This window comes from Bombus huntii, chromosome 8 (assembly GCF_024542735.1).
Source record: "Bombus huntii isolate Logan2020A chromosome 8, iyBomHunt1.1, whole genome shotgun sequence".
Classification (NCBI taxonomy): Eukaryota; Metazoa; Arthropoda; class Insecta; order Hymenoptera; family Apidae; genus Bombus; species Bombus huntii.
The window spans coordinates 14,385,619-14,413,612 of record NC_066245.1 but is presented as its reverse complement, the minus strand read 5'-3'; the positions used below and the strand labels follow the sequence as shown (position 1 = coordinate 14,413,612).

The following is a 27,994-nucleotide window of genomic DNA, read 5'->3' as shown; positions in this document are numbered from 1 at the left end:
TAATAACTTATAAAGAATTTGATACGAAGAAGAAAATTCTGTTATGGAATGAATTTCAGACAAAGAAAATTAAAGTTTTCCAGGTCTTCCTGTTAATAAAACTATGGGTTTGTCATTTTCAAATATTTGTACTAAAGTTTAATACTGAAAACAATACCGATCTATTTCTCTCTAACCTTTTCTTTATTCATTTGCGACAGACTATAAAGTTTGGCAATGAGAAATCTGTATACAATATAATGCAAACGAAAGAGCTGTGTTAAAGCTTTTCACACTCTAATACCTTTTTTTTGGAGTTGTGATATTATCCTGCACCGTTGTTTGAAAGCGCTTTTTGTGAAAATATATTATGGAATCAGTCCTTTAAAGTCATTAAAAACTTTCAGAATTTACCCTTTAAAAATGAGTAGCGTAAATTAGAAACTTTACAGTACAGAGATTGCAAAAAAAAAAAAAAAGAAAAAGTTATGACTGTTCGTATTCGTGTAATAGTTGAGTTTGAATAAGGAAAGATTTATCGTTACTGAAATTAACCTTCAAAATCACCATGAAACAATATAAATAAGACTGATTATCTCATCTCGTAAATCTACTCTCCTTTTCCCTCGAACGATTACAAATCTTCATAAACCAATAATCCAGCCTATCCTTCTTATGATCAAGTCTTCTCTAAAAACATTTTGTAATTACGATAGCCTTAGCGGATAAGAATTATCGATGCGTGCAATTAAAATAGAGTAAAATAGAGTAAAAAGAAAACGGGATTACTATCGATCTCTCAGTTCGAAGATATCATATTTTACAATTAAAGAACAGGTCGAGGAGGTACGATTAATGCTGTCAGGAATCGTAAAGCTCGCTTTTCTGTTGCGTTGCTTAGGCTTATCGTCGAGTGACACGCGTTTATGCGATTATAAGTGTTACGAAAGAATCAACTCAGAGTGGTCAGTGCAACTTTTGTGGTCAGTCACAAAGTGGGTCGCATTCAACCAACTAATTACTAAGTAACTAAACGATTGATTTTTTCGCGATAAAAGGTTGACCATTGATCAAGCGGAACTGTTTCACCAACGACATCGACGACAGGAATCTGCAAAAGACACGATAATGCGCGCAAAAAGATAATTCATCGCGATGAATTCGTGCTTTGAACGTTCTAACATTATGGATAATAAGTGTATGCATATTTCATGTTAATGATGTTAGTCGACATGTCGTACGAAAATATTCTAGCGGCCACGGCCATTCAAACTCGTTAATTTGTCTGTGAAACGCTGTCTGAATAATAAAACCATGCCTTTTAAAACGGAGAGATCGATAATCGTGACGTGTCGCGATGAAAACTAATTGAAAGTGGCGAAGGGGATTTAAATAATTTTCTACATCGTATGTCTCCTCTATCCGTTCGTTTTGTTGCTTTTGCGATTTCGTTCCAGAATTAATCGAGAATTTCGTTTGTTCTTTTACTTGTATAGGTTTAATTCTTTTGGCCATATGCACGTCTAAATTCGTGAAGCAAAATCCATTCTACTCTAGACAGACACGTATGAGTGATATTATTTCTATAACTATATTATAGATAGTTAGATTAATCATGATTAACATAGGGAAAATGATCATATTTTGTGTTAAGTATATAAAATATCACTAAATTCGTGAAGCAGAAAATTGAAGAAGTTATGGAAGAAGATTGTAAAAATGCCTGTAAACAAAATAAATACGTATCGATGTACGTACTTTTCCTTTCAAATAAAAATATAATTTTGAAATTTACTGATGAAGTATTTACCTATATATTCCAGAGTCCTAGAGAAACACTCGAAGTAAGACAGAACGTTCTATTGTGCCTTAATTAAAGTGCATTTTCTTCACTGCGTATACATTGTACTAAAGCATCAAAGTTTAAGCCTTAGATAGTTTTCGGATGATTTAACATCAACATTAATTCGATAAGTTTAATACAGCTCGACGCTGAATATGAAACTTGATGTACGTGCCATCAAAATTCAAGCATTAAAACACACGAAATTATTAATTGCAATGTCAATATGATTAAAGCAGTTCAGACCTGGTGTTTCAATTATTTCAATTTTGAATGTATTAAAATATTTCAATATTGAATATGTTATTAATTTTCTCATCATAGTTCTTTCAAATATTGAATTTACAATATCTAACAATAAGTAGATAGTGTTATTACAGTTTAATAATTCTTGTAACTGTACGCCGTCGAACTACTGTTATCTCGATGGAAATACCAAATAAAAATCTAATCGCTCTCCATCACAGGAAGAACAAGAGGATAAAGGAAGCAGACAAGACAAATAGAAAATGCTAAGAAAATATCATATTTTATTTACATTGATACGAAAAATAAGAACAGAGCAATGGTTAAAAAAATGAACTGCTACTTCGAAAATCGGAGAAAGTAATTTAATTTCAATTAAGCTAGAAAATAATTTGGGGGTGATTTCGTGATGAAAAGAGCAACCACGAAGTTGCATTATGTATATTCAGGCGCGTAAATACGTTCCGCAAGAGGCATACTTCGTCATTCTATCCTATTTACCTTCTGTAGCATGCAAGTATCTCAGTGGCATGCACCTTCCACACACGGACAATCGCTCAACGTTTCGTGACAAATAACGATGACTTTTCTGCGGTGAACGCGTCACTGTGATGACGCGGTAAGTTAGTTTGTTCGCGCCTAGCGCGGAATTCCGCACGAGTAATTCTGACGATTTCCTTCCACGATGTTTGATCGGTCTTGTTCAAGTTTCGACAACATTCGATATAGAGCTTGACTCGAAAACAGTTTGCATTTATACCGCTGCACAAATATCGCAAAAGTAAAACATAGTTTCCAGTTGTAATTAGTTTTTGGTTAAACAAACAAAAAATGTTTTCATATTTGAAGCTCGCGAGCTAGATGATCGAATATTTAATTAGGAAATCATTTCAAAAGTTGAAACATTTTTAAGTTTAAACAAACGAGAAAGGAGAAAAACTGAAAAGGATTTTAATATACTATACTAGTTAGAAATGTAAGAGACGTATCCGTGTTTAAAGTTTTATAAGCTATTTTTTATGCGGATGATAAAAGTAGAAAAAGTTCTATACGTAAAAGACATTCTGAATAACTCGTAAAATACTTGCTCCAACGTTTAATCCATAGTGATAAAATGGAAGATACTTTTATTCTGCACTATTCTTTAGTATTAAGAAATTCTCATTTTTACTATTAAGCGAATCATTCTACTATTATACTACTATTATATTCGATTTTGAAAAAATCCTTGTTTCGTTCCTACCATTCTCTGGTATATCTATATCTCGTAGATATACTATATTCCAAACTGTAGGAAATAAGCAGTCTACAAACAAAACAAAACAAACATCACTGATATGCAAACCTAATATACAGAGTGGTTGGTAACTGGTGGTACAAGCGGAAAGGGGGTGATTCTACGCTAAAGAAGTCGAAAGTGTAGAATAAAAAATTTTTTTAATTTTCTTTTTTTTTTAATTTTTCCATCGAGACAACGATTTACAGTGAGATCCGTTACAACGTACCGCACGCGTACCGAGCAAAAATTCAAAGTCGATTTTCTCGAAAACAAAGCCTCAAACGAAAAATTTTTATTCTATATTTTCGACTTCCTTTTTTGCGTAGAATCACCCCCTTTCCGCTTGTACCACCGGTTACCAACCACCCTGTATATTAGGTTGCTGTATATATTTAATAAATATATTTTCTCCAAAGGAAAATCCTTTTTGGCTTTAATTCGAAATGAGTTATCGAGAGAATGTGATGACAACTCTTCCAACTCTGATATAATAAAATACTATAATGAGATATTATAAATGAAATGGTATTCTTATTGCTACAATTACCAGATCACTGATGCGGAAGATAGCATAATCTACAACCAGATGCAATTCCTACTTAGATCGCACGACTATTCTCCTACGATGACGCAACTTTACGACGACGGAAAACACACAGAACGTATGACGAAATTAGGAATAATTATTCAACTATATTCGATACGGGCGACAAAGTTAGAGAAGCGGGGCAAGGGGATTTGAAGAGAGTAGGATGGGTAGGTAGCGTGTAAGATATGATGTGGAGGTTGGGCGGCCTGGCCGACGCCACGGTGGCTAATACGTTTGAGGGTGAAGTTAGTAACAGGTGGCGCAATCCATAACGGTCCGTACAGGTTTCGAGTCAACCCTCACGCCATTCCACTGTCTTCTCTGCTTGCATAGCTGGTTGCCGACCAACTATCCTCCTCTTAACAGTGTTACTTCAAACGGGCTACGCGCCTACTACCAAGGAAGAAACTTTAATTAAAAATAAAAACTTATTTCTTTCGTTGCAGTGTCTTCACCGCCGAGTACCAGCCCGAGCCCATCTACTACGGAGATGCCGAAGAAAGGTAAGCTCGTAAACCTCCCTTAATCGCGAAGAAAATAATATTTCATCCCGCGGTCGAGGTCAGCCCCGCATGTTTTCGTTTTTCTTCGATACCGCCTCAAGGACCTTCTCCTTCGAGACATTGGATGTTTCTTCCCCATTTTTCGTTTCTATTTTTATCCTTATCCTCCTTTTCTATATGCAATTTACGTTTGCGTTTCATGTCTTAGTGTAGGAATAAATGAATTGTAACGATTGAAGTAGATTTAGGTAGGAGCAAAACTTAACCGATTAAGGATTAACATTGTATCAATGCAACGTTTGCAACTTTTTTCAGTCGATTTAACTTAAACTTAATTTTTATGGAAACCATGCAGATCATATTGCTAAGATTTACATTTAAAATTCCCTCTAGCATTAATAAACTTTGTTAATTTCTAATCCTCCTTCACAGAAGCAGCTAACAGTCAGGATTGAATAAGTTCCGCGTGACTAAATAGATTTTGCAAGAGAAATGTTGAAAGCATGGTCAATTGATGTGTTTGCCTGCATCTTTGCACACGGATCTCATAAGCGGCTTAGCTTCTGTCAGTTTCTTTAAGGAAGCTAATTTAGTTGCCAACCGCCATTCGAATGGTAGCGATCTATTATTTATACAACGAATGTCGCAAAGCTTCAACAACCACGTATATTTCGTTTAAAAGGCAACAAAGTTAGCGACCAAACGTTTCAGATATTTATTTCGCACAAAAACCCTGGAGGAACTGCTATAAAATGCCATTTTCTGTGCAGATTGGGAGCTGATGGCTGAAATGAATAACTCTATTTACGGAAATCCAAGCTCGCTGACGATTCACAACGAGAAAAATATGAAATCAGGTAAACCCATTTATGAATTGTTCAAATATATTCGGATTGCGCGATTAAAATATACAGAACTTGGAACGATGTTATATTTTATGTCTCCTTTTCTTTATTTTTAAAATTAGAATACGATCCTAATCCTACGAACGATTGAAAACCTAAGAGACGCAATGTTGGATTAACAGATCAGACATATGCAAATTTCATACTATTTGGAGAAAAGTAAATGCAAATGACAAAAAAGTTCCTCCTCTGAAAGTCTACTGGCGAAACGTATTCTCTTCAATCTTGATCTTTTTTCGAAGAACACATCGATCACTCAGACACTTCCCGTGGGAAAGTCAAGGGAAAGAGGAAACGGGTGTAGCGAGGCGGAAATGCAACAAAAATGTAATAACGTGATACAGTTAGCAACGAAATGAGGAGAAATCTACCGGATAACATATTCGATAAATAGAGTTAAATTATTTTTGCAAATGTTGTTTCAACATACTTCGACTTCCCTGTTTATGATATTATAACATTTTTAATATCGAACAAATAATTAAACCGGATATGCAATCAAAATTGGAGATCAAACGACTCCGTTGAAGCGTAAGGAATTCCCTTGCGACGAGTTCTAAATTTCCAGTAATTAACTCGGCTGTTAACCAACGCAACCTGCACCGAAAATCCTTGAAATCGATCGCGGCTTTAATGGTGGCTTTAAGGAGTTAGGATGTTTCGGGACTCGCCGTATTAAGATAAATCTAACGAACGGAACAACACGCCTTAAGCGCCTCAAAGAAGCTCGGAAACTCAATTAACTCCGTAACCAATGGGGTAGTTTACCCGCGGTTTCACTTTCCCGCTTTCTCTTCTATTTTGCGACTTCCTGTTTATTTTCATTATAATTACATTACAACGTCTTTGACCACGCTTTGTGATTTAAATCACCGTATCGACATAAATATTAAGAACTCTCTTTATGAAGTTGACAGTTTTATTTTATTTCCCCCATATAACAGATTAAAATGATTAATTAGCTAGAAGTCTTAATGAATTTTAGATAAACCAGAAATAACGGAGATTTATTAAATCCGTTCGACATCGAACATTTGGTATTCTTTCATATTTGATAGTCAGTTCCGCATCGAAATCGCTTAGTGTAAATTAATTAAACGATTCTTAAATCAAATTAATGTAAAAGATCCTGATACAGATATAAATTCAAATAGAAGGTAAGCCAACAACCTTGCGCGTGTCAAAGCCAAGAAATTCAATCTCTTCGATCGTGGAGTTCCAAAAACGGTGGTAAAACGACCAAGAAGCGGATTACGACAGCGAAGGGGCTTAAAAGCCGTAAAAATCGTCGACAAAGAGTCGACGAGAAAAGAAACGAGAGGTATGCGCGGACAACGAGTAAAAGAGAAGTCGTGAAAGTACAAGCGGATGCTCGTATACGTGTAAAATCTAAAGAGACGTGGGACCAAGGAGCATAGGAGATCGGAGTTGGGACAGCACGAAGGGTGGGCTCTCTGTAACATCAATATTTCATGTATGCTAACACGCCAGAACTAATAATGCTCCAGCGAGGAAGACCCAAGAATAATATCAGCCACCGGCGTACTCGGTGTTCTCCTTCTCTTCCGCCCGTTTTTCCCCTGGTACCTGGCATCCTTGTTCCGTCTCGACCGTTTCTCTTTCTCCTTCGAAGGATCATGGGCGACCCGCCGAACCGTCTAGCCTAGCCCCTTCCTCTTCCCGTTGTAACACCGTCGTCAACGACAAAGAAAGAGAGAACGACCGAGAGATCGTCCTTTTGCGCCTTGTGCTAAATTTAATCTAACAAAGTGCGAGAGCCTTTTCGAAAATTCGTGTCTCGTTGGCGGGCCGTGCTATCCCCACGCCTCCGGCGCTACATGCTAGCTGCACATACACAGAGACCTAAATCGTCGTCGATGAGTAGAAGGAATACGGGAGGAAAAGACAAAGAGCTGGAGGCAGGAAGATATGCGACATCGGGCTCGTAAGTCGGAATACGGCGTATTCCTCCGACTGCCGCGGCTTTAAGGAGCGAGTGAGACACTCAAGCGCAAGGGTGAGGTTTGTAATTGGCGCAACATCTGCGGTCTACGGGGTCGCATTAATGCTTGCTTCCCTCAACGCTTCTCCGCTAGAGCTTTCTCTGTTCTGCCGCGTCTCTTTGTTTGGTCTTGTCGTTGTCGTCGTTGTCGTCGCCGTCGTCTTTCTCCCCGTTTCACCATGCTCTTCTTCGTTTAGCGAGCGTAGTCCTTTTAATTTGTTTCCTCTCCTTTTCTTCTGCTTTTTTCGTTGCTGAATTTTCTTTCTTCCGGTTTTGTTTTCATTCTTGGGCAGATGAATTGAGTCGTAAGCAATTTTTGCCGAGGAAAGATTGCATTCGGGATAGTTAAAAGGAACACGCGTCGCGTTTTTAATTAAGACACAATTAGAATTTTCCAGGAGTTATGTTGTTGAGTAGGAATTATCGGTTAGTTTCGTAAAAGGGACGAGAGGAAAGAAAAAGCACCTGAAATCTAGGTAAAAGATTCTGCGTTTGAAAAGTTAAACGAATGCCGGTTTACAAAGGTAAAGCCACGGGCACTTACTCGTGACTTACTTACGCGTGAAGTAACAAACGACACCAAATTTACATTAATCGTGGCCTTAAACATAAAGTGATTGATATATTTAATGCATAAATGTCATAGTGTCGTAATTCTATCAAGTTTTATTACAATACATTTAAAATCTTTCTGTCTTCTAGATTTGTTATAGTTTTGCCATTTCTTTAATCTTTTTTTTTTTTTTTGTAGCCTCAACGATAATTTCAACTTCATCCCGTATAAAATACTTTGTGCATTTTCTCGCGTTTATTATCTTTTTTCTTTGTATCGTGAAAATCGCAAAATCATACGAAGCATTTTCAGATGAGTAAAGAGTAATTTCTTATTTACTCTTTAACTTTCATTTCGTTTTCCTCTTTCTTCTTTCATTTCCTTTCTTTCCCATTTTAATCCCAACATCTTTTTACTTTTCGATTTTTTATTCTGTCATTTTACCGTATACATAGTCTTACACGGTCACTCCTTCCACTTCTTTTCTAGGTTTTTTCCTACTACATACATACTTTAGCTTTCTCGTTTTCTATTACCTATAATTAGTGATTTTCTATTTTCTTATTTTTCTTTTAACCTAGGACGCAATTTTTTCACATTTTCGTACAACATATCTTTTTTCGTAAGAATTTTTTGCCACGTTCACTAACTAAAATAAGAGATAAATAACATACTTTTAACATTACTATGTCGAACTTGTTATGTTAAATCATTAAACCCACATATTCTTGATTAAACAAAATATAGATACTAAAGGCGAAGTAAATGATCTTTTAATTTCTATTCAAAAAGGGCAATTCTGTTTTAATCAAGCGGATAACGAATTATCGAAATCGCTAAATTGAATTGAAGTTTAACAACACAAATAAATGAATCACTTACAATACATCAAAATCATAATGCTTTAGAATTTTTGTTTTCATTTCTTCTATTTGACTAAAAACCATAAATTTATCATCGAACAAATCGGATTACGAATTCCGTTCCTCGGAAAGATTTATAACGAATTGCTTCTCGTTATGATCAACACAAAAAATAAGGGAACAAGTAACAATTATTGTTGGATAGAAATCGGATAACCAATTTATCATGCGTTTCATCTATTACATTCGACACGTATTAACCAACAGATCGTTGGATAATAACGAAATTATATACCACCGCATTAATTACAGACCCATAACTGTTTGTTAGCGTGGCGATTGTTTAATCGAATAATTCAACAAATGGAAACTTAATTATCTACAGTTTCCCTATTTCGCTTGAAAGCAGTTATACGAACTCGCTGATTGCTTCTTTCGCCTAAATAAGGAATGTAACATTTACACCTAATATTACACGAAACTGAAAGTGTTCCAAACAGAAATTTACGCTTTAGAGATTAAAGTAGAAATTCTTGTAAGTTTCCTATTGTTCTAAACCGTCTTCTTTAACGTTATTTGTGATACGAACGTTTATCCATTTAGAAAAGTTAGAATATTCATTTTTGCTTCTTTTTTCTTTCTTTTCACTAATGAGTTTTGGTTCTTTAGCGAGAGCTATATTGTTTTGTTTCAATTACATAAATCTACGCATATAGTTCACGTTGATATCGTACCCCTTTAAAATAACATTAAAGAGAATAATATTGTTTTAATTAAAAACGAATCATATTTCTAATTGAAATAGTAATAAAAAATGCTAACCTGTTGGATGCATTTGTTTTTGACAAAGCCACATTTTCCATCGTAATTTTTCATTGTGAGCGCTAAATTAAAAAGAAAAATAGAAAATAAATGGAATCTAGTATCAGGTCTTCTGTTCTATTCTTCGTTTACCGTTTGTCGGAATTGTGATTTGACATGGTGTTCGACACGGCGGGGCGACAGGAAACATGTATCAAACGCTAATTCGTCAGAGTAGAGTTACAATGGCAGATGTAGTCTGCCTTGGTTTCAGTATCGTGACATCTTCCAAACCACATACACTCTAAGGTGTCCTTTAATTCCCTGGGGAACCGTTGTTCGCCTGTAATTCTGCGGGAGAACAGAGAGAGATTGGCTTAGTCACATGCTTGCATATAGATAAAGCGACTGCTATCCTATCGTAAGCTTGCACATACGACGGGGTTGCTGGTAAGCCAAGAGAGAACGTGGCTGAAATGCCTCGAATGCATCAACGACATCAACACCGAGCTGATTAAATCTCTGGTAGGAAATGATCGTTGCGGAGGCGCTTGGCGCCTTTCTGCCGAATCATAATAAGCGACGACATTCCGCTGATCAGCCGATTTTAATTCCAGCACGTGTTACGCGAACTGGGACTAACATAGAGGAAATTGTATTTGATAAATAAAAAGGAATTATTATAATCGATTATTAATAATATATCGATTATTATAGTTCTCTTAGCCCTATCTTGATCTTTTTTACAAAATTGGTATTAAATCCAAATATTTTTTTGATGTAGCATCGTGCAACTGATGTAGCATCGTTCGATATTCGATAGATATTTACAGATAGGCAAGGCATCGAAAAACAAGGGAAATCTTGAGGACCATCAATTAAATGACTTGAAATATCTTAAATTATGCACGATCGATAAGGAGCGTGAAATTTTAGTTCAGAAACTACCATGGCCCGTTGACAACCTAATTCCATCGATGCTCTCTGTTATCTTTGATTGCCTGGATTTCGAGAATGGTAGATATCTAGATTGACTTAACCGCGCGTGTACGCACTGTCAACATGTTCTACATACTATTGTGCGTGTATATGCGTACAGATCGGCTTAATATTCGCTAAATGGGGTTGGAGGGACGAGTTCAACTGGGTCAATTCTGCCACGAAGTCGATCATGGCGAACGTTGCAAAATTACATGTCCGAAATACGACGTGGAAATTACTCCTGCAGGCATTACGATGTTTGCATCCACAAATGTGTACCAACATTTCATGTTCCATCAGTAAATTTACCCTGACGTTTTATGCTTGAATAGCGGTTATAATAACAAATCTGTTGAAAAAGATAATCTCTAACGAATTATATAAATACCTAATAGTATACATACGCGATTTTGTAGTAGAATTTGTGTTTCACAGATATCGAAATTTTAGATACAAACGACATAGGCGATATTATTTTCAGGCGAAGAAGTATCTACTAAAATGTGAAATCTCTGGTTACATAGTAAATGATAATTTGTAGCAAAATTTTCATTTACATCTGTGTCAAGAATTAGTAGAAAATAAAAACATTACAGAACTGATGTAAAAAAAATTTCATTTGGTTGGTCATTTAAACATTTGCGAATATGTAGCATTGTTATAACGTGAATACAATTTTCGCGTTTAAAATTTTAAAATAACACGATTAATGCCACTGTTTGCTCTCGTTTGCGAATTTTTTAAATTATTACTATCCATTGATCGAATTGTTACATTTATGTCTTTACTTACTTCGTTTCAATGTAATATCACAAGCTGAAAGCTGACAAACAATATGAACGTGTACCCGATAAAACGTGGAAACCTCTCTTGAGGACCTGTGTCAGTTATCTGCGTTCGCGGTGGACTGAGCGCCAATAATCTAAACATTCCCCGACATCGAACGGTTGATGATCGGTTTCAATCAGTCGCTAAGCAAACGCCAAAAATTCGAAACTTCGATCATCTTCGCCACATTAAATAGCAAATAAAGGAACGTGACTCGTTTTTTTTTCTTAACCATTAAGCCCTCTCTCTACAAACGGTTTTTTGTCAATCGTTTTATTATAAAACGGCACATTGTGTATTAAAGTGAAACATGGATAAATTGAACAGTCGAAAAAGTGAGTGCTTTTACTATGCGAATTTAATCTTGGGTATAACGCCGTAAACACTACCGATGACTCTAATATAGCTTTCAGGGAAGCTACATTAAAAGAACAAATAATCTGAAATCGTTAATGTGAAAATTTTCATTTGGAAAATATAAATGAGTAATCAAAACAAAGGTAGTAGATCAGATGTTACGAATAACGCTCGACTATAGATTCTAATTAATATAATAGTTATAGTTTTATTTCGTGGTGGTTAAAGTATATCAAACTTCAAATATTCAACGCGATTGACAACAATTTTCGGTAAAATTCACAGTTATGAGTTACGAAACATTTTTTCGAGACGATAGAGCGTGTAGGTATAAAATGCAAATGTAAATGTCGGAAATGGTAGCAAATAAACAGCAGCGGAGACAAAACATATATCACGGAGCTTTTCAATTCCCCTATGGTGTATTCTATGTTCGAGAAGCTTTACAATTGAAATCGACTGAATCGCAAAATCTACCGATTATCAACACGCACTGCATGTTATTGAGTAGAACGCACTCGCAGAGTGGTTTAATATTCGTTGAATGGAGAGGCAGGAGCGGTTGAAATACGAGCTTCATGACATGCCTAAATTCGACAACGATTCGCGATATGAATCGTGCACGCCAGACATGCGACGTATGAATTAGAGCTAAATACTTTGAAAATTCTTCCGTATGATTTCGAGTTTCACACAATTCCTCGAGTAGTTGAGAAAACTGTACGCGTATATAAATTTACTCACTTGATGAATCAAATTTGACAATTTAAGTCGAAGTGTTTTTCTTACGAGATGCTCGACTGTATCTCCAAATTTCCATACGAATTTTACTTTCTCATTTTTTTGAAATAATTTTATATTAAATGTTATCGAAAGTGAAAATAATTGTTCCCTCTCTTTATTTACTTCCTGCAGTTATTTTCCATCAGTCGATTTAACTAAACGCCTAACAATTGGAAATCTATCTTCTTCCTAACACAATAGACGTTTGCAAGTAAATATCCCTATTTGTCGATCATAGGGTATTAAGCATCGACTAGCCAGCTGCCTATATAGGCTCAATGTGTACGCAATCACATGCGCAACGATGCTAGCTTAATACTCAGAGTACTAGGGAGGTGGCGGTTCTGTTAGAGCCTAATGATATGTTTATGTCCCACTTAGCTCCCTCCGCTCGAGGAGCACGCGTTCAAACTCACACTCGCGCCATAAATATTAGCAGCTATGCCGTTCTAATTTGCAGTCTTGAAAATTCGTTGCATTTCAAATTTCACGCGTACCACTGCTTTGCAAGGCAGAATGGATGGAAATGAAAGTGTAAAACTATCCGCTAATGATCCTGCAAAATGTGCACGCCCGAAACGCTCGTTCCGTTGAATTTCGAATCACTCCGTTGACTTTTTAAATTTCTTCCTTCGTATCGCCTTGCGAATCGAGGTTTCGTCAGAAGACTTCGAACCTCGAAGGGGATTTTGTTTGGAAGGTTGTTATGCTCCTGGGAAAATGAGCTGTATGTTATTCTTTTTCGTACAGGACAAAGTTTATACCAAACACCGGTTTGTGGTTTGTAGTCGAAGCAAGAATGGAAAGTTTAATTCCTCCAAACGATGTAGAGAATGTAGATAGTGGACCTTTAAAATTTCGTTAACAAGATAATTTCTGTTTGATTTAAAATAATAGTTTGTGGATATGAGTAAATATCGAAATGTCGGAGGAATTTTTCTTGATTTTTGAAGTTTAATGTAAAAGAACCCAAATACAATTCGGAAACTGTATTTCCGCTTCGCCTTCCAAGCTGTTTCGATTAAAGATGTTTCGATTATACAATTCTTAGTGGATTAGTAGTAGCTTTCATCGTAGTAGCTACCTTGACAGAAGGAAAGCAATAAAATTTGTATAAGATTGTTAAAGAATGCGCCGTGTAAATTTAAATCCATCGGGTGTTAGAAACGCGTGTTCGATAATAAAATTTAGGTACTACAATAACGAAATATAATTGTCAACAATCTTATTAGAACGTTCAATAAAGTTTCAACACTCTACTGCGATTTTTGTCTCTCCTAATAACTACGAGATGTTAATCACCGTAACACGTTTTCATTGTTGACGTATTACACGATTCCGTCCCACCTTACAGGCCTTTTACACTGCTTAACAATCCTTGAATATAGAACAAGTTATAATGCCGCTTGCCTCTTACTTTCCACATTCGGCTCTGCTATACAGATTGTTTCCTGTTCCGAAATTTAACACAGTACGATGAGAGAGCTTATTGAAATTCTAGCCAGAACGTTCTCCGCGTTCATTGATAAACTTCACACGGCGCTGCATTTTGCATCGTTGAGCAGTGGATGCAGCTTAAATAACAAATTTATGTAAACAGAAATACTTTTTATGAACTTTGAGTTGTTAAAAGAAATAGGCAACGAAATTACTAAATTAAAGTTGAAGATCTGAACCCTTTCACGGCGAAAGTCATAAACAAGAACATTAATCGTATCTTTCGTTGGTTGAAAAGACTTCCCAATTTTCAAAATTTTAATTAAATATTTTTTGTTATAATTTTATACTAAAGAATAGTATCCCTTGAGACTAGGGAGTAATTTTTAATTAAACGAAAGCATTGGAGCGAAAAAATTCCGTATACGTAACAGAGTTAATCCAAACTAGATAATCGCCTGAAAGAGTAAAAAAATGTAGAATCGTCAAATATAAGCGCAAGAGGGAGATCGCGAAAACTGAATATGAACAACTTCAAACGTGAAAAAACATGATCAGGATATTCACTCGTCTAACTCTAATAAAGAAAGTAAAACTAAGTAAAATTCTTTTACCAAAAATATGCGAATTACAAAACCGATTACTGCAAATATTCAAAGTAATTACGAATAAGTAATTCCAAGAAGCATCGACAAGCATTCTCCTTGGGTGTTCCATGTATACGATACACCACACGATATACTGTCGCCGCTAATGTTTGGTTGAGATTTGCATATGTCTGTCTGGCCTATCCATTCCTCGGTACGCCAGTGTGTCTCACCTTGTTGTCCCTCGACGTGTATACGACCGGTTAGATCCGACTCCCGTACTTCTGTATCGGGAGTAGACGCTATTATACACACAGCCGGCGAACAAGTGACTCACAGCGCACGCGTGTGTACCAGGATGATCGCCCATTATCTCGTCCGAAATAGGGTATTGTGCCAAGAGCCTGTTCCTCTGCAAGCTTTCCTCCACTTGCCAACCAGTGCAGACATCGCGCGTTCCTTTAGCCGACCAACTTACAAAATCTAATCACCAGGTCACCAAGACAAAGCGGCGGGTTCGATCAGGCTATACCGGAGGCTTAAGTAGCGACTCTTCTCTCTCTCTTCCCCCCCTCCCCCCTCTCTCTCTCTCCCTCGGTGTTGACAGGGTTTATCGATATTGTTTCGACGAGGACAATTCTCGGGGCCGTAAATTTCGCCACTATGCTTCCGGCTTCTATGGAATTGAAACACGACGAGCAGAGACGGCGATCTGGCTCGTCACATTCGAGTCCAAGCTTCTTTTGGCAAAGAACTCGCTCGGTGGAGATGGTTCGAGGATAGCTCGAGGGTTAGAGCTCGTTTGTATGGGGATCGAAAGCGGTAAGGAGCGCAGGATGGTTAGTTGCGATTGTTGGTACGGTTTCGCGATGCGAGAATTTTAGCTTTTGAATGTTTGAAATCCTTGCGGTAGAGTTTCGACTACTCAGCGTATTATCTGACACGTTTGTTACCGAAAGGAAGAAAGTAGAGAAGAAGAATCGACGTTGATGAAGAATTTCAACATGTGTCTATTATACTTCACGCCTCATTGTCGTAAAGATGATATGTACCTCGTAGAAAATTAGGTTCCGAAACGTGAAAGGTGGTAGCTTAAAAAGAAGCTTTATTTAATGGGAAAAACTGGGAAAAATGAGATTTACTCGCAATGAAGATCAAAAATCCGCAGAAAATACATTGGAATGCAGGCTTCGTTTACATTCACGTCAAATCTGCATTCTATCAAGTTCCGAGCTGAAACTAATCAAACCAGTTCCAAAATTCCGACCCTAAACGCGAGATTGCGAGTCAGACGAAGAATGTGATCAAGCACGGATACGTTTTTTCCACGCAGGCGAACCCGGTGGAACCAGTCGAAACCAAAATCGGTAACGAGAAATGCAGAGATCCGTGAACGGATTCTGTTGACGTCAGTGGGGCTAGCAAGCACGTGATGCCCGTCAATGAGATCCTTCCTGCGGGAAATTCGGTTCTCCCGGTCCGTTGGTTGATGTATGCAAATGGAACCCGCGTTGTAACTACAAAATTTCTAGTTGTCGCTGACTCCATCTGGTCGCGAGGTGCACGCGGCCACGAGAATTATATCAACGAAAAAGTTGTTCCCTGAGCGGCTTCTCTCTCTGTCTATCATTCCATCACCCCCGCCTTTCTCTCTCTCTCTCTCTCTCTCTGTCTCTGCCTATCTTTCTCTGTTAGTTCCTCTCGGTACGTAGTCAACGTGTGCTAGTTTCATTACTTGATTTGATCCGGTGGACTGGCCCGTGACAAGCGCGCCAGCGTGAAACGGCTCCAGGACGATGCAGTGGATAAGGGAATTGTGTTTACTCGTAGTTTGCATACTAGTTACCGCGTTTGCCACCCACTTTACGCATAACAGCCCCGTAAACATCTTCAACCGAGGGGCCACTTGAAAGTACTAGTCCCTTTGTTCGCGTTCCCTTTGCACCTCCGGCCACTTCCTTCCATTCTTTAACTCGCCGCGTTCTAACTCTGTCTCCTGCGCTTTCTCTCTATTCTATTCGCGTTAACTATTGTTTCGAGTCATCCTTTGTCACTGTTCGCAATCGCTCGCTATACATTCCACCAGGACAGGATGCTGGCGGGCTTAGATCGCAACTGCGAGGAATTATGTTTAACCATGCTTGACAAGAGCGAACGTCTCGTTATCGACCTTTCGCGATCGCGAAACTTTTTCTTTGGATTTCTAAAAACAGGCTATTAAACAATATATTTTCACATTTATTACGTATATTACGACTTTCGTAATTTAAATAATGCCTGCTATTAAAACCATTTTTGAGTAACCGAATCGTGGAGGTGAAATACGAAATGTAGATGTAGAAAAACAAATGTTTAGTCAAGAATCCTAAAGAATAGGCAAAAATATATTTTTGCTATAATCACTTTCTCAAAAAGAAATGTTTCGAAATGATTTTTCGATAATACTCTTGGATTTGAAATTGCACTGCCAATACAAATGACAAATAATACAGATAAAAAAAGAAAATGTAAAATGTATCTAGACTTTCCAGTTCACGACATACCCACGCGTAATCCGATTTCAACGGATAACAATTTAACGTTTCACGTTTCATCCATTTTCGACTCCGTTTTCAACGATTTCGAGCATACAATAAACAACTGCCTCCGTCTTTCCTCTGTATCTCTGTTTCGTCAAATATTATTTCCACGAAAGTTCGATGAAACACCATGGAGTGGATAAAACGCGAAACGAAACGAAACGAAACGGAACGGAATGGCCAGGGTTCGTTCGGGTGCTAACGTTAAAACTTTTGATATTTGCATTTAATTTGGTGACCGCTATATTTTCATTTAAAACGGGTTCCTGGCTACGATACGTGGTTATAGCCCAGTGTAATTTCATTGTATGTCAAGCCCATTTAGAGCGGCCGGTTATTTTTGCTTGCAGGTAATAAATTCCAGTCGAACCTCAGCGAGATCGGCAAGTCTGAGCAAAAATCGAGCGACCTAGATAGGAAAAGAAACTACAATTGGACCCCAGACAGCGGTAAGCTCTGTTGTTACGTGCAACAATTGCGAAGTAATTTAAAACGAGACAGCCTGACAAACACGGCTAACATTCTCTCCACTTTCTTGTTTCCTGGTTTCTTTTCTTCAAGCATCGACGATAGCAGTGCTTGACATTGACTTTCTCGACTATGTACGCCATCGTATTTGTAACGCATCGTATAGCACATGATTTCTTATTATTTGGTTTAAACGAGGAAATGGACTTTCATGTAAATGGTATTTTCATTGACCGGGATTTATACGATTAATATCGTCGGAACTGTTAAACCTGAATTTCGTGTTGAAGGGTTATCGCTTCTCGAAGCTTTTGTCGGGAATTCGCCCGGAATTAAGTTCTCGTTGAAGTTATCGTTCTTGTTGGATTAAGTTCTTACAAAGCAAAACGGGAATGAAATTTTGTGTCATACAACTTGAGGTGGTTTTATTTTTTACGAGGGAGTTACTCACCTCTTTAAGGTTTAATTCTGATCAAGGTTTTTAAAGAATACGTAGAAGCCCTATTTATAAGCGTAAAACATTATAATTAACTAGGAATTAGAAATATCTACGAGTAATCCTGTATCATTCACTATAAGCGTTCGAAGAAAATTTCCATTCGCACGATAATTACAACGTGGCAAGCTAGTCCAGGCCACTGGCAATTTCTCACCACGATAAAGAATCATTCCATTCAAAAGTATTCAATGCCCAATCAACATTTACCCAAGCAGACATTGCCAATATTATTGAAAGAAATCGTCGACTTTCTCGATACAACTAAGAATACCCGAACGACAATAAGAACGACGATGGCATCAGTGAACGAACGACAAACAGTGTCTCGCCGATCGGGGGAATTCTTCCTTGGCTGCTCATTAATGAACAAAGTCGTTCGATGTCTCCGTTTCCAAGTCAGAAAAATTAATAATAACCTCGAACACCGATATCGGACGAATTTGCCGGATGAGCCGAGACCGAGAGGAGCCGGTTCATGTTAAAATCGAAGCCTGATATCAGCCATAGTCGAACCTATTGAAATCTAACTTGAATAGTGGCCGACGTGGCAAATGAGTAGGCTAAAGGAAACAAAACCTCCGCAGCTCTTTTGCGAAGTTGCGGTTTATCCGGCATTTCGTGGCGCTACAGTGGCATTTAAATGACAGAGGCTGGAACATCGGCTGCGGGTCAAGCTTAGCACCAGCTAGAATTCCTCGAGGCCTGCGGCATTATTGAAATATTTCTTTCCGAACCGGTACTTGCAATTCCTCGGTCCAGGCTATCTTTCCATCTCGATCCAACCTGCTCTCTGTTAGAATGGACAGAGAGAAGTCGCCTTCCCCTTCCACTATCGATACAGCCGGTCTCTGCTCGCTCTCTGCAGCGGTGGTTTCTTTTTAAAAGGAATTTGCATAATGGGAAAGTGTGAAAATCCGTTTTCTCCGCGGGCTCGATCTCGATAGTCCCGTGGAAGTAGGTAATTTCGTTGGAGGAAAGCTAGAGGACGAAAAAGAGGAAAGAAAAGAGTGGAAAAAGAAGAAAGAGAGTAGAGAACGACGGGAACGCGGTTGTGGAACCGCGTCGCACAAGCTTCCACAACTTGATAAGTACTTCTAGTTCCTTGGTAGCTCGGGAACCTCGTTGTATCGAAGGTCGAACGCGACACCCTCCTCTCCCAGTCTACCTTTACGTTAAATTCGTTTTCGAACTGCGAGTCAGAGCCAAACGATATCGAGCTGTTCCGAACTGTCTCGCGCAGCAATCGTCCAACCATAATACCTTGCTAGTTTCTAAAGACGAAGGTTTCATCCAGCCGGTTCTCAGCGCTTTATTAGATTTCGTTATGCATTCGATTTCGTTAAACAAGTCTTTTAATAGATTCCTTATCGCGAATTTGAATGAACGGTTTACTTTTTCGTTTCTCCTATACCTTATAATAATATAATATACCTATATAATAACTTACGTAATGGGAAAACCATACATAACCATCGCCACGACGAAGATAAGAAGACAAGTGTCATTATCTTAGCATGTGTATATAGCTGTGCAGATATATAAATTTGATTAAAAAACGGAGCAGGACTTTTCGATAAATTTTTGTACCTATATACGAAATTATACGAAATAAAATTGTTACGGACAGGATATTCTGTGCACAGCTATTTTCATGATCAAGAGGATAACGTTGTAGCAAAAGCGTTAAAAAAGAAAATCTCAGTGGAAACAAAAGAGTACTTGGTATGAAAAATTGAAGAGCATCTAAAAAGAAATGCGATGTTAATAGATTTTTTAAACATTATTTTTTCTATAAATATATTTCTCAAGTCTGTTGTGATATATAGAAGCATCTGAAAATCAGTGGAATAATTGTCATAGATAACTTATTAATTCACGCGTTGTAAAATTAATAATAAAGTCGAAAAAATATTTTAAATAATTAAACAAAAATGTTCGTCATTTAAATTCCAATGTAAAAATACAACAAATTTAAACGACCAGAAGTACGAGAAACGCTACTCATGAATTATCTATCTGATCGCAGGAAACTCGTGTTTCAAATGAAATGGTTAGCGGCATAAAAAAACACACCGAACAGACAAAACGAAAATGTAGAATGGATACGTTAGATTGGAACGAAATGTACAAAATCAACATCGTTTCGTTTATTGACAGTAGTCGTAGAGCTCATTGTTGCTCCAGCCTTTCCCTGCTTGCTAGTGTTCAAAACATTGTTTTTACCATTTTAGCCGAAATTATCGTGGTTCTGTCGTAAATTCAATTGAATCGACACGAGTAAATACAGCTTATAATTTCAACATTTTTTAAACAGAATATTAACATTTCCCGATATAATATATTGCCAGGGTCCTCCGTATTCAAAATATATTTAAAACGAACAATGACATGACTGCATTAGCTTTGAGTAACAAAACAATGTGATTATATTTACCGCATATAATACTCAGCATGTGCGTGTCTATGTATGAATAAATACAGTTTAATATCATTTTCAGTATTTTTTAAATCCCACTTACTTTTATTCGCATAAAATGCTATCATTTCAATAATATTCTAATTCTAGACTGTTCAAATAAAACAGGAATTTTAGACTAATGATGTTTGAATAATGGTACACAACTTTACAGTATTAAAAAATAGATTACTTATTAATCACAAACGACTGACACGAACCTGTCTCAATCAGTTCGTATCAACTGCTTTTTCAACCGTTACTTTCGAAACGATCAGACTTGCATTCTCAAAGACGCTAATTCTTCAACAAGCATACATCACTAAAAATCGCGCATATTACCATTAAAAAAAAAAGGCGTGGCTCGATTAGCGGCGCGGGAAAAGAAGGAGACCGCCGCGCTGCGGCGAAAGCCGCAAAACCACGTTGTAAAAAGTCGACGAAGAAAAACAGAGAGGCGAGGCTTGGCAGAGAAAACGCCGGTGCAAAACCGATGAAATGAGGAACCGTCCCAAGAGGGATCCGAAAGGAAAAGGAGATAGGAGAGACGAAGAAACGTCAACGTGGTGACTGCCGAGTAGTCCGAGAAACAAACAGAAAATGAACAGAAGAGAGCCTGGTCGGGGGATGATTGGGGCGAGGGCCCAGCGAGTTGTTTCTGATTTGTAATTAGAGATGAGTGGGACCAGAGGAATACATCTCTCTCGAAGCGAGTAATGGCTGAGAGTATGGGCCAGGCCAACCGGAAGAATAACCAACTTCCCCTCCCTTGTTTGCCTCTCTTCGTCCACTTGGGCTCGTCTGCTTTTTCCTGTCCGTTTGCCAGTACTCATCCTTCATCGTTGGCGTCTCGTCTCGCCAGAGAAGATGATTCTTCGCAGCCCGTCTTTCCGCCGGAACAACGGTCGGATATTTTCAACGAGAATTTCTTGATTGTCGAGCAACCCTTTTGGGGCAACTGACGCGATTTTTACGGTCCCGATCCACGCCCGCCTACCCGATTTCCTGCGGTTCCTATCTCTTCCTCGGTCGTTTTAATACATCGAGAACGGTGAGCCAGGCGTTGCTTCCTTCTTCTTTTTTATTTCTTTTTTTTTCACTTTCTTACTTTCCATGGGTAGTTAGAGAAAGAACAGAAAGCTTGTATTTTAATAATTGTCAGATTTGCGTGGAAAGATAGCATGATACTTGATTATTCGTAAAGCCTTTATTTTCACCTCCGTAAGAAATCTAGAAACATATCGGACTAAATATATAGCAGAAAGCAATGAAAACACCGAATTTTCATCTGGCTACATCTTATAATCTCTATCTTAAACGAGAAGAATTGTAAAAGATTTCTAAAAATGAATATCTTACTTTACTTTACTTTCCATTTATTCCTGTAGAAGTTTCTAACGATATCTACATTCTATTTTCAGACTCAGCCGTCAACATGACAACGACTGGACTGCTTCTGATGATCGCTCTGATCGTGGTGTCGATCATTCGATAAGCAAATAAAAATAGACGCGTCGGACGTCGATCATCTGGATTTCATTTACGAAATATAAAAGAATAAGAAGTCAGAAACCAATACGACTGTCAGAAAGACACAGATGGCACACGACAACACCAGCACACATATATACACGTACATGAGAAAGAAGGAAGAATGACTGAGTAGTTAGTGTCATATTAAAACACGAATGAGGAAAAAGATTAATAATAAGAATAATAATTACGCGTGCCAAGTCAGTGTAGCGCAGTGTCCAAAAAGACAAATGAGATGAGAAATCGTGCAATAGGAAATGAGTATCTATCGATTAATCGATATGCACGAGATATGAAAGAAGCGTGGGCAAATCACAAAGTGCAACGACTATCGCTTTCAGTGTAACATATTGTATAACGCCAAATGTCGCCACGAAGAACGCGCCAACGATCTCGAGCTCCGCTGAAAGTCTTCAACCTGTTCGGGTTCAAAACTAATCTCGCGGAATTCTATTTTAGAATTTCTTTACTTGAACCTGACTCTTTTTTATGCCATGCCAGAATAAAACTGATTTTCTTAAAGTTAATATCTCATCTTCCGAATCAGCAACTTCAAAATTATTTTCATAATCGATGTTTCCTTCTGCATTGATAACAAAAGAACAAAGACCAGTGATGTAAGCGTAAACTGTCCCCGCCATCGATTTCGTTCTTCTATTTTTCCTCCTTGAATGATTCTCTTCCCCTCTTTATTCTGCCTGCGAAATGTTTCTTCTCCACCATCCCTTACCTCAGTTCTTCTCTTTTCTTTCTAACAGCCGTTCCTTACACCAAATCGCGGATCCCATCTGAATAGTTGAGATTAAAACGTCAGATTCGGCATAGAGGACGTTCTTCCATGAAAAAACAAAGAAAAAAGAAAGAAATGTAGAGTACAAATGTCAAACGAACATCAAAGGTAAAGGAGTATTAAAAACGGAATATTATTAATTGAAAATATCTTTAAGTTCCAAGGATAGAATACTGACCGATAATATTTTTGTTACATTCTGGTCACATATTCTTCTTATCGAGTATTTTTTATTAAGTTTTGAATACATTTTATCGATTATCATTTAATTTATTTTTCATAAACACAATTAGTAAACAATTAAGGTTTTGCACTCGCACAGGTTCGACGATGTAATTTTGGAACAAATTAAACCGGGATCTGCGATTACCAAGGAATTAATTAAATGAAGGAAAAGAAAAGAAAAGAGAAAAGCGACGCACCGAGGCATCTTTTCGTCATGATTAAATTTCGTTGAGGTGTCCACGTTGACCAGACAGCTGCTCAAATTCTACGTATAGTATCGAGATGAAAGGAATATCGAAACGCTTAAAACGGAAAAAAATGAAAAACAGAGTATATATAAATAACGTGTAGGTATCGATTAAGTGACGATGAAAACGTTTAGACATAAAGAAGTTTTATTCTTACTGCCGGAGCTTCATTAGTTTTGCATTAGGACGTAAAGCGTTTTTATCGAATCCTAAAAACACCAAAACCCTTTCACGAATAATTTTGCAGGTTTATCGACGACGAGAAATACCACTCACAAAATTTCGATTTCAAACCAGCTTTAACCATTGATTGTAATCACGAACGTTAATTTTGACGATTTACGTTCAAAAAAAGAAATGAAAATAAAATATAAAATAATGTTGCTGCCTGCTGGAGCAATTTTTACAATGGAAATTAATAACGTGAAATAAAAGGTATCGTGCGGAACCTTTTAATCGATTTTAATCCATCAAGGGCACTGCAACCTCGAATACCCAAAAACGCAAATTAACTGTAATTCCGCACGCATTAAAATGCCCCTGAAAAAGACCCTTTCGAGGAATAGGTATGTATCGGTATTTCAATGAAAAAAAAAATAGCTAAATAATAACTATGAGTAGGAATGAAAATTCCGTTTCAATTACATAGAGAGATTACATATTTTGAAATTCAAATAGTTTTTAATTCTATCTAATCGTAAAGATAATCAAGAACATACACGATGTACACCTGGAGTACTGCAAAAATTTCTTCAATACGAATTCCTAATATTAGGTCGTCCGAAAAGTTTCTTTCGTTTTATGAGAAAATAATAGACGCACAAGGTTTTTGTTTTATATTATTTTGTCGAATTACGTACGACCCATTTTGTTCTGTTGAGATAAACACCGCGACATTTCACAGACTTGGTTTCACGTTTGTATGAAGGTGCGTCGTTATAAATAACACGTTTGCGAAAGAAACACACTTTCCGGACAACCTAATAGTATAGTTGAGTTTCTTTTAAAGAATTTAACTACATAAATAAATAAATTAACAATATAACGTAAATTAGATCAGAAAATCGATTGAAAAATTAAACAAGATTCTATGATAGTTCCATCGAACGAACGATCTTTCAGAAATCCTCGTATATTGCGAATCAAGAACAACATTGACAAAGTCGCATCATACAGACATAACCTTCCGTTAATTCATCACGCGATTAATTTATTCACCTGTTAATTAACGAGGTTCGGAATTTCTCTGTAAACGCGCAACACCGCTGCGGGACTGCGCTAGTTTAAAGCGGACTTCGAACTACTTAGGAATATCCATTATTCAGCGTACATCTTGTTTAAAGCAACAGGTTCGAGAGTCCCGTAGCTCGACGCGAACGGGTTAAAGCCCATGATGGATTAAAGAAGGGTAGCTCAAGGATTATGCTGACTTACTATCGGCAGATCTTTAAATTTCGTCATCACCTCAATGTATCGAGCTGCTTTCCAAACAATGAAACTCAATTTCGAACATTCGTGCTTCTATCTTCTCTTCTAACTAAACAGTTTCATAATTTCTGTGTAGAAATTGTACACACGTGGAAAATATACAATACAATAGTAGAGCTGATAGACGAAACTCTTTGTATATAATACTTTTCAGCAATTAAAAGTACAGCTAAATTATTATCTTTGTTGATATAAAAAAACAGGACGAAAGGGAGAAAATATTTTTGAGAAAAATTTGAAGAAATTGTTCCGAAGATAAATAATACTTTTCTTTTGTAACGAATAAACGAATGTAGATAGCACGCGTTGAAGTTCACTTTTTCTTTCTAGAGGTCTCTATCGAACTGCGGCAGGTTTGCTTTTCTCGCGAGAATATTTTGATCGAAACACAGCGTTGTAATCTCTCGAATAGTTTGTATTGTTATTACGAGCCTCCGTGTGTCGATAAAAATTGAGAAAACCACCGATATTCCAATTGCAGATTACGAAATCCCACCCAAAGTATCACGCGAAATAAGCATTATAGAATTCAAGTAGAATATATGCAATAAACACTGAACTGTGCTGATATTGCAGTTTTATTCTTATAATAATATTTAATAGACGATTATCAATTATCATTTCAACCATTTTATTTTTAAACAACTTACCTCTTTTTGTCGAATTCAATTGTTTCGAAGAATTCGAAAGGAACGTGAAGTTTCAGTTAATTCGAATTATCTTCCGTTCATCCTGTTTCGATTTTTAGTGTAATTTCACATATTGAACGAGCATTTCATAATTAACGCAGTTCAGCTCGCGGCGAGAAAGAAGAAGCGTGATTTCGCGCCCTGTATTCCTCTTGAACTAATTTCTACAGAGAACGATGGCGCATATTATACATTATACGAATATCGGCCTGAGTATAATAACGTTCGACTCGTCATGCTGGCGGATCCTGTAAATACGAGTACATAGACTAAATAAGTAAATAGACACGGGAAGAGAGAAACGAAACGAAGAGTCCTCGCGATGCTGTTGAATTCGTGACCATTTTATTCGTGCCTCGAGAGTTTACTTCGAGAAACATGGAAAACTGTTGAGAATTTTCTTGTATCGCGACAACTTTTTGTTCTGGTTTGCATTGAATTTAGAATAAATATACCGAGGCGTTCGGTTAGGAATTGAGTTATGGTCGCCCTCGTACAAGCGAAACGATGCAAGTGACTTGAATTCGATTGTTCTTCGCTTAAAGTACATTGTTAAATGTGAAAATCTAAGTGATATGTAGTTTTCTATAACTGAATAAGAAATAAAATATGGACGCATCTCTAAAATATCGATAATTATAATTGTATAATTATGAATCTGTCTAGAGAAAACAATAATCGACTATCAACGCGAATAAATATTGCGATTGTCATTTCACGTGGTGTAAAAAGCTACTCCTTTACAATTATTTCTCAAAGAAAAGATGTTTCATCAAAATAAAAAGTTTAAAGTTTCATGGCGATGAACGTATCATAAATCAACCAAAGTATTTGGAACTAATTAATATTTGAAATTGTGCTGTGAATTTTGAAATGAGATACATTCCTAACTTTTATGCGTATTTTTATTTTGAAAAATAGTTAAATAACGTAAAAAGAACATTTACCAATCTTATCAAGCTTATCTACATTTCCATTGTCCCAAAAACATCCTGAAAGAGGAACTTGCATTGCAGCATTTACATAAACTCTGAACTCTGTAACTTCGAACTTGAGAACTGACGAACTTCAAATTCAGAAATTCTTCAAGTTAATGAACTCAATACTGCTTAAAAATTTCGAAAGTTTGCGTTCCTACCTTCCACATTGATGCACATATCGATGAAAGTGAATCCAAGGAAAGAATTACGAAAAATATAATAAAACATAATGCGTCGTAAAGAAAAGGGAAATGTCGTGTGACTTCACAAAAATAGAAAAGAACATTATACGGAATTATTTTATTAAGTGGAACAACGTAGAAGCGTACATATACCTGTAGATAGTAGAATTTAAAAATGTCATCAAGGCTGAACTTATTTTTAAACATGTAACTAAAAAAGTATCCGATACTGAAACGTAGCTACTAAAAGTAGCTTCCAGCCCAAAGATTAATACACGATTTCCACTCGAATGTAAATACATGTCCTTTGGATTTTCATGATTGAAGAAAATACTTCGATGAGAAACAATCCAATTCCAGACTCTTGAATCGCATCCTTTGCAAGATGCTTTCGTTCGGTCGTTCAATTTTGCCGGATTTTATACGGCTGTTGTAAACAAGCGTGTGTGTCAGGGAGGAAATAATACCATAGGGGAATATTTTGACCTTAGCATGTAACGTGTAACGAAATCGACGCGAAGAACAGTCGTCTTAGCGGTTAAGTTATTTTAAGTGGTCGATCACATCGTTTTCGCTCGAAGCTCGATAAGAAGCTCTAAATCTAAGTTAATCTAAAATTAAACGAAAACTCAACACGGTATTTTGTCAGGGTAACGTCGGAAACGGAAGTTTGTACATCGAAATTCTCTCCTTTCGCTTGAACTCATTATGCTAGATGTATTAATTAGTCCGCTTCTCCATATATATGTTTATAAAATTGTTAGCAGAATTGAAAGAAATTGTACCTACTAACAATTGTTGTTTAGTTCAGCATTTTACGACCTAGTATTATTATTCCCCGAAAAATAACTTTACCAAAATACGTGGATTGTATTTATTTATTATATTTTATAGAAAATCAATGATAAATATTTGTATTTGTTTAATCGTAACTATTAGCAATTTATACATAACTATTTTCTAGAAAAGGTAAAGACTGTGATTGTTTCGCAATTTAAGAGGTCAAACGTGAAGTTAGTTGACTGGATAAATTTTTAAGCGGAAGGATAAAAGTCATGTACAATTTTTCCAGACCTGATACTCGAGACGTGCTTCTTTCGAATTTCGAGACAAAAAGATACTGTCGAAACTTGAATGCATAAAACGAATTAAACGCGAAGATATATATGTATACATAACACAGAATATAAATATATAAATATAAATATACGAATTAAGAGGGACTATTGAGTAATGATATATCATATGTATATATATATATATATGTATATATATATACATATATATATTTATATATATATTGTATGTTACATGATATATTA

General features: G+C 36.9%; 1 protein-coding gene across 3 annotated transcripts in view; it reads left to right on the top strand.

Annotated features, from left to right (window-relative positions):
• LOC126868699 (lachesin-like) overlaps nt 1–26,752 on the top strand; it is a 266,628-nt gene extending 239,876 nt beyond the window's left edge. For 2 of the 3 annotated variants that reach the window (XM_050624475.1, XM_050624474.1), the window contains 4 exons: nt 4,383–4,439; nt 5,210–5,296; nt 17,466–17,564; nt 21,959–26,752. In XM_050624475.1, the coding sequence (XP_050480432.1) occupies nt 4,383–4,439; nt 5,210–5,296; nt 17,466–17,564; nt 21,959–22,032 (317 nt within the window). In that variant the 3' untranslated portion in view covers nt 22,033–26,752. The remainder of the gene's footprint in view (nt 1–4,382; nt 4,440–5,209; nt 5,297–17,465; nt 17,565–21,958) is intronic. The other variant, XM_050624476.1, reaches the window with a different exon arrangement.
• Nucleotides 26,753–27,994: the final 1,242 nt, after the last annotated feature.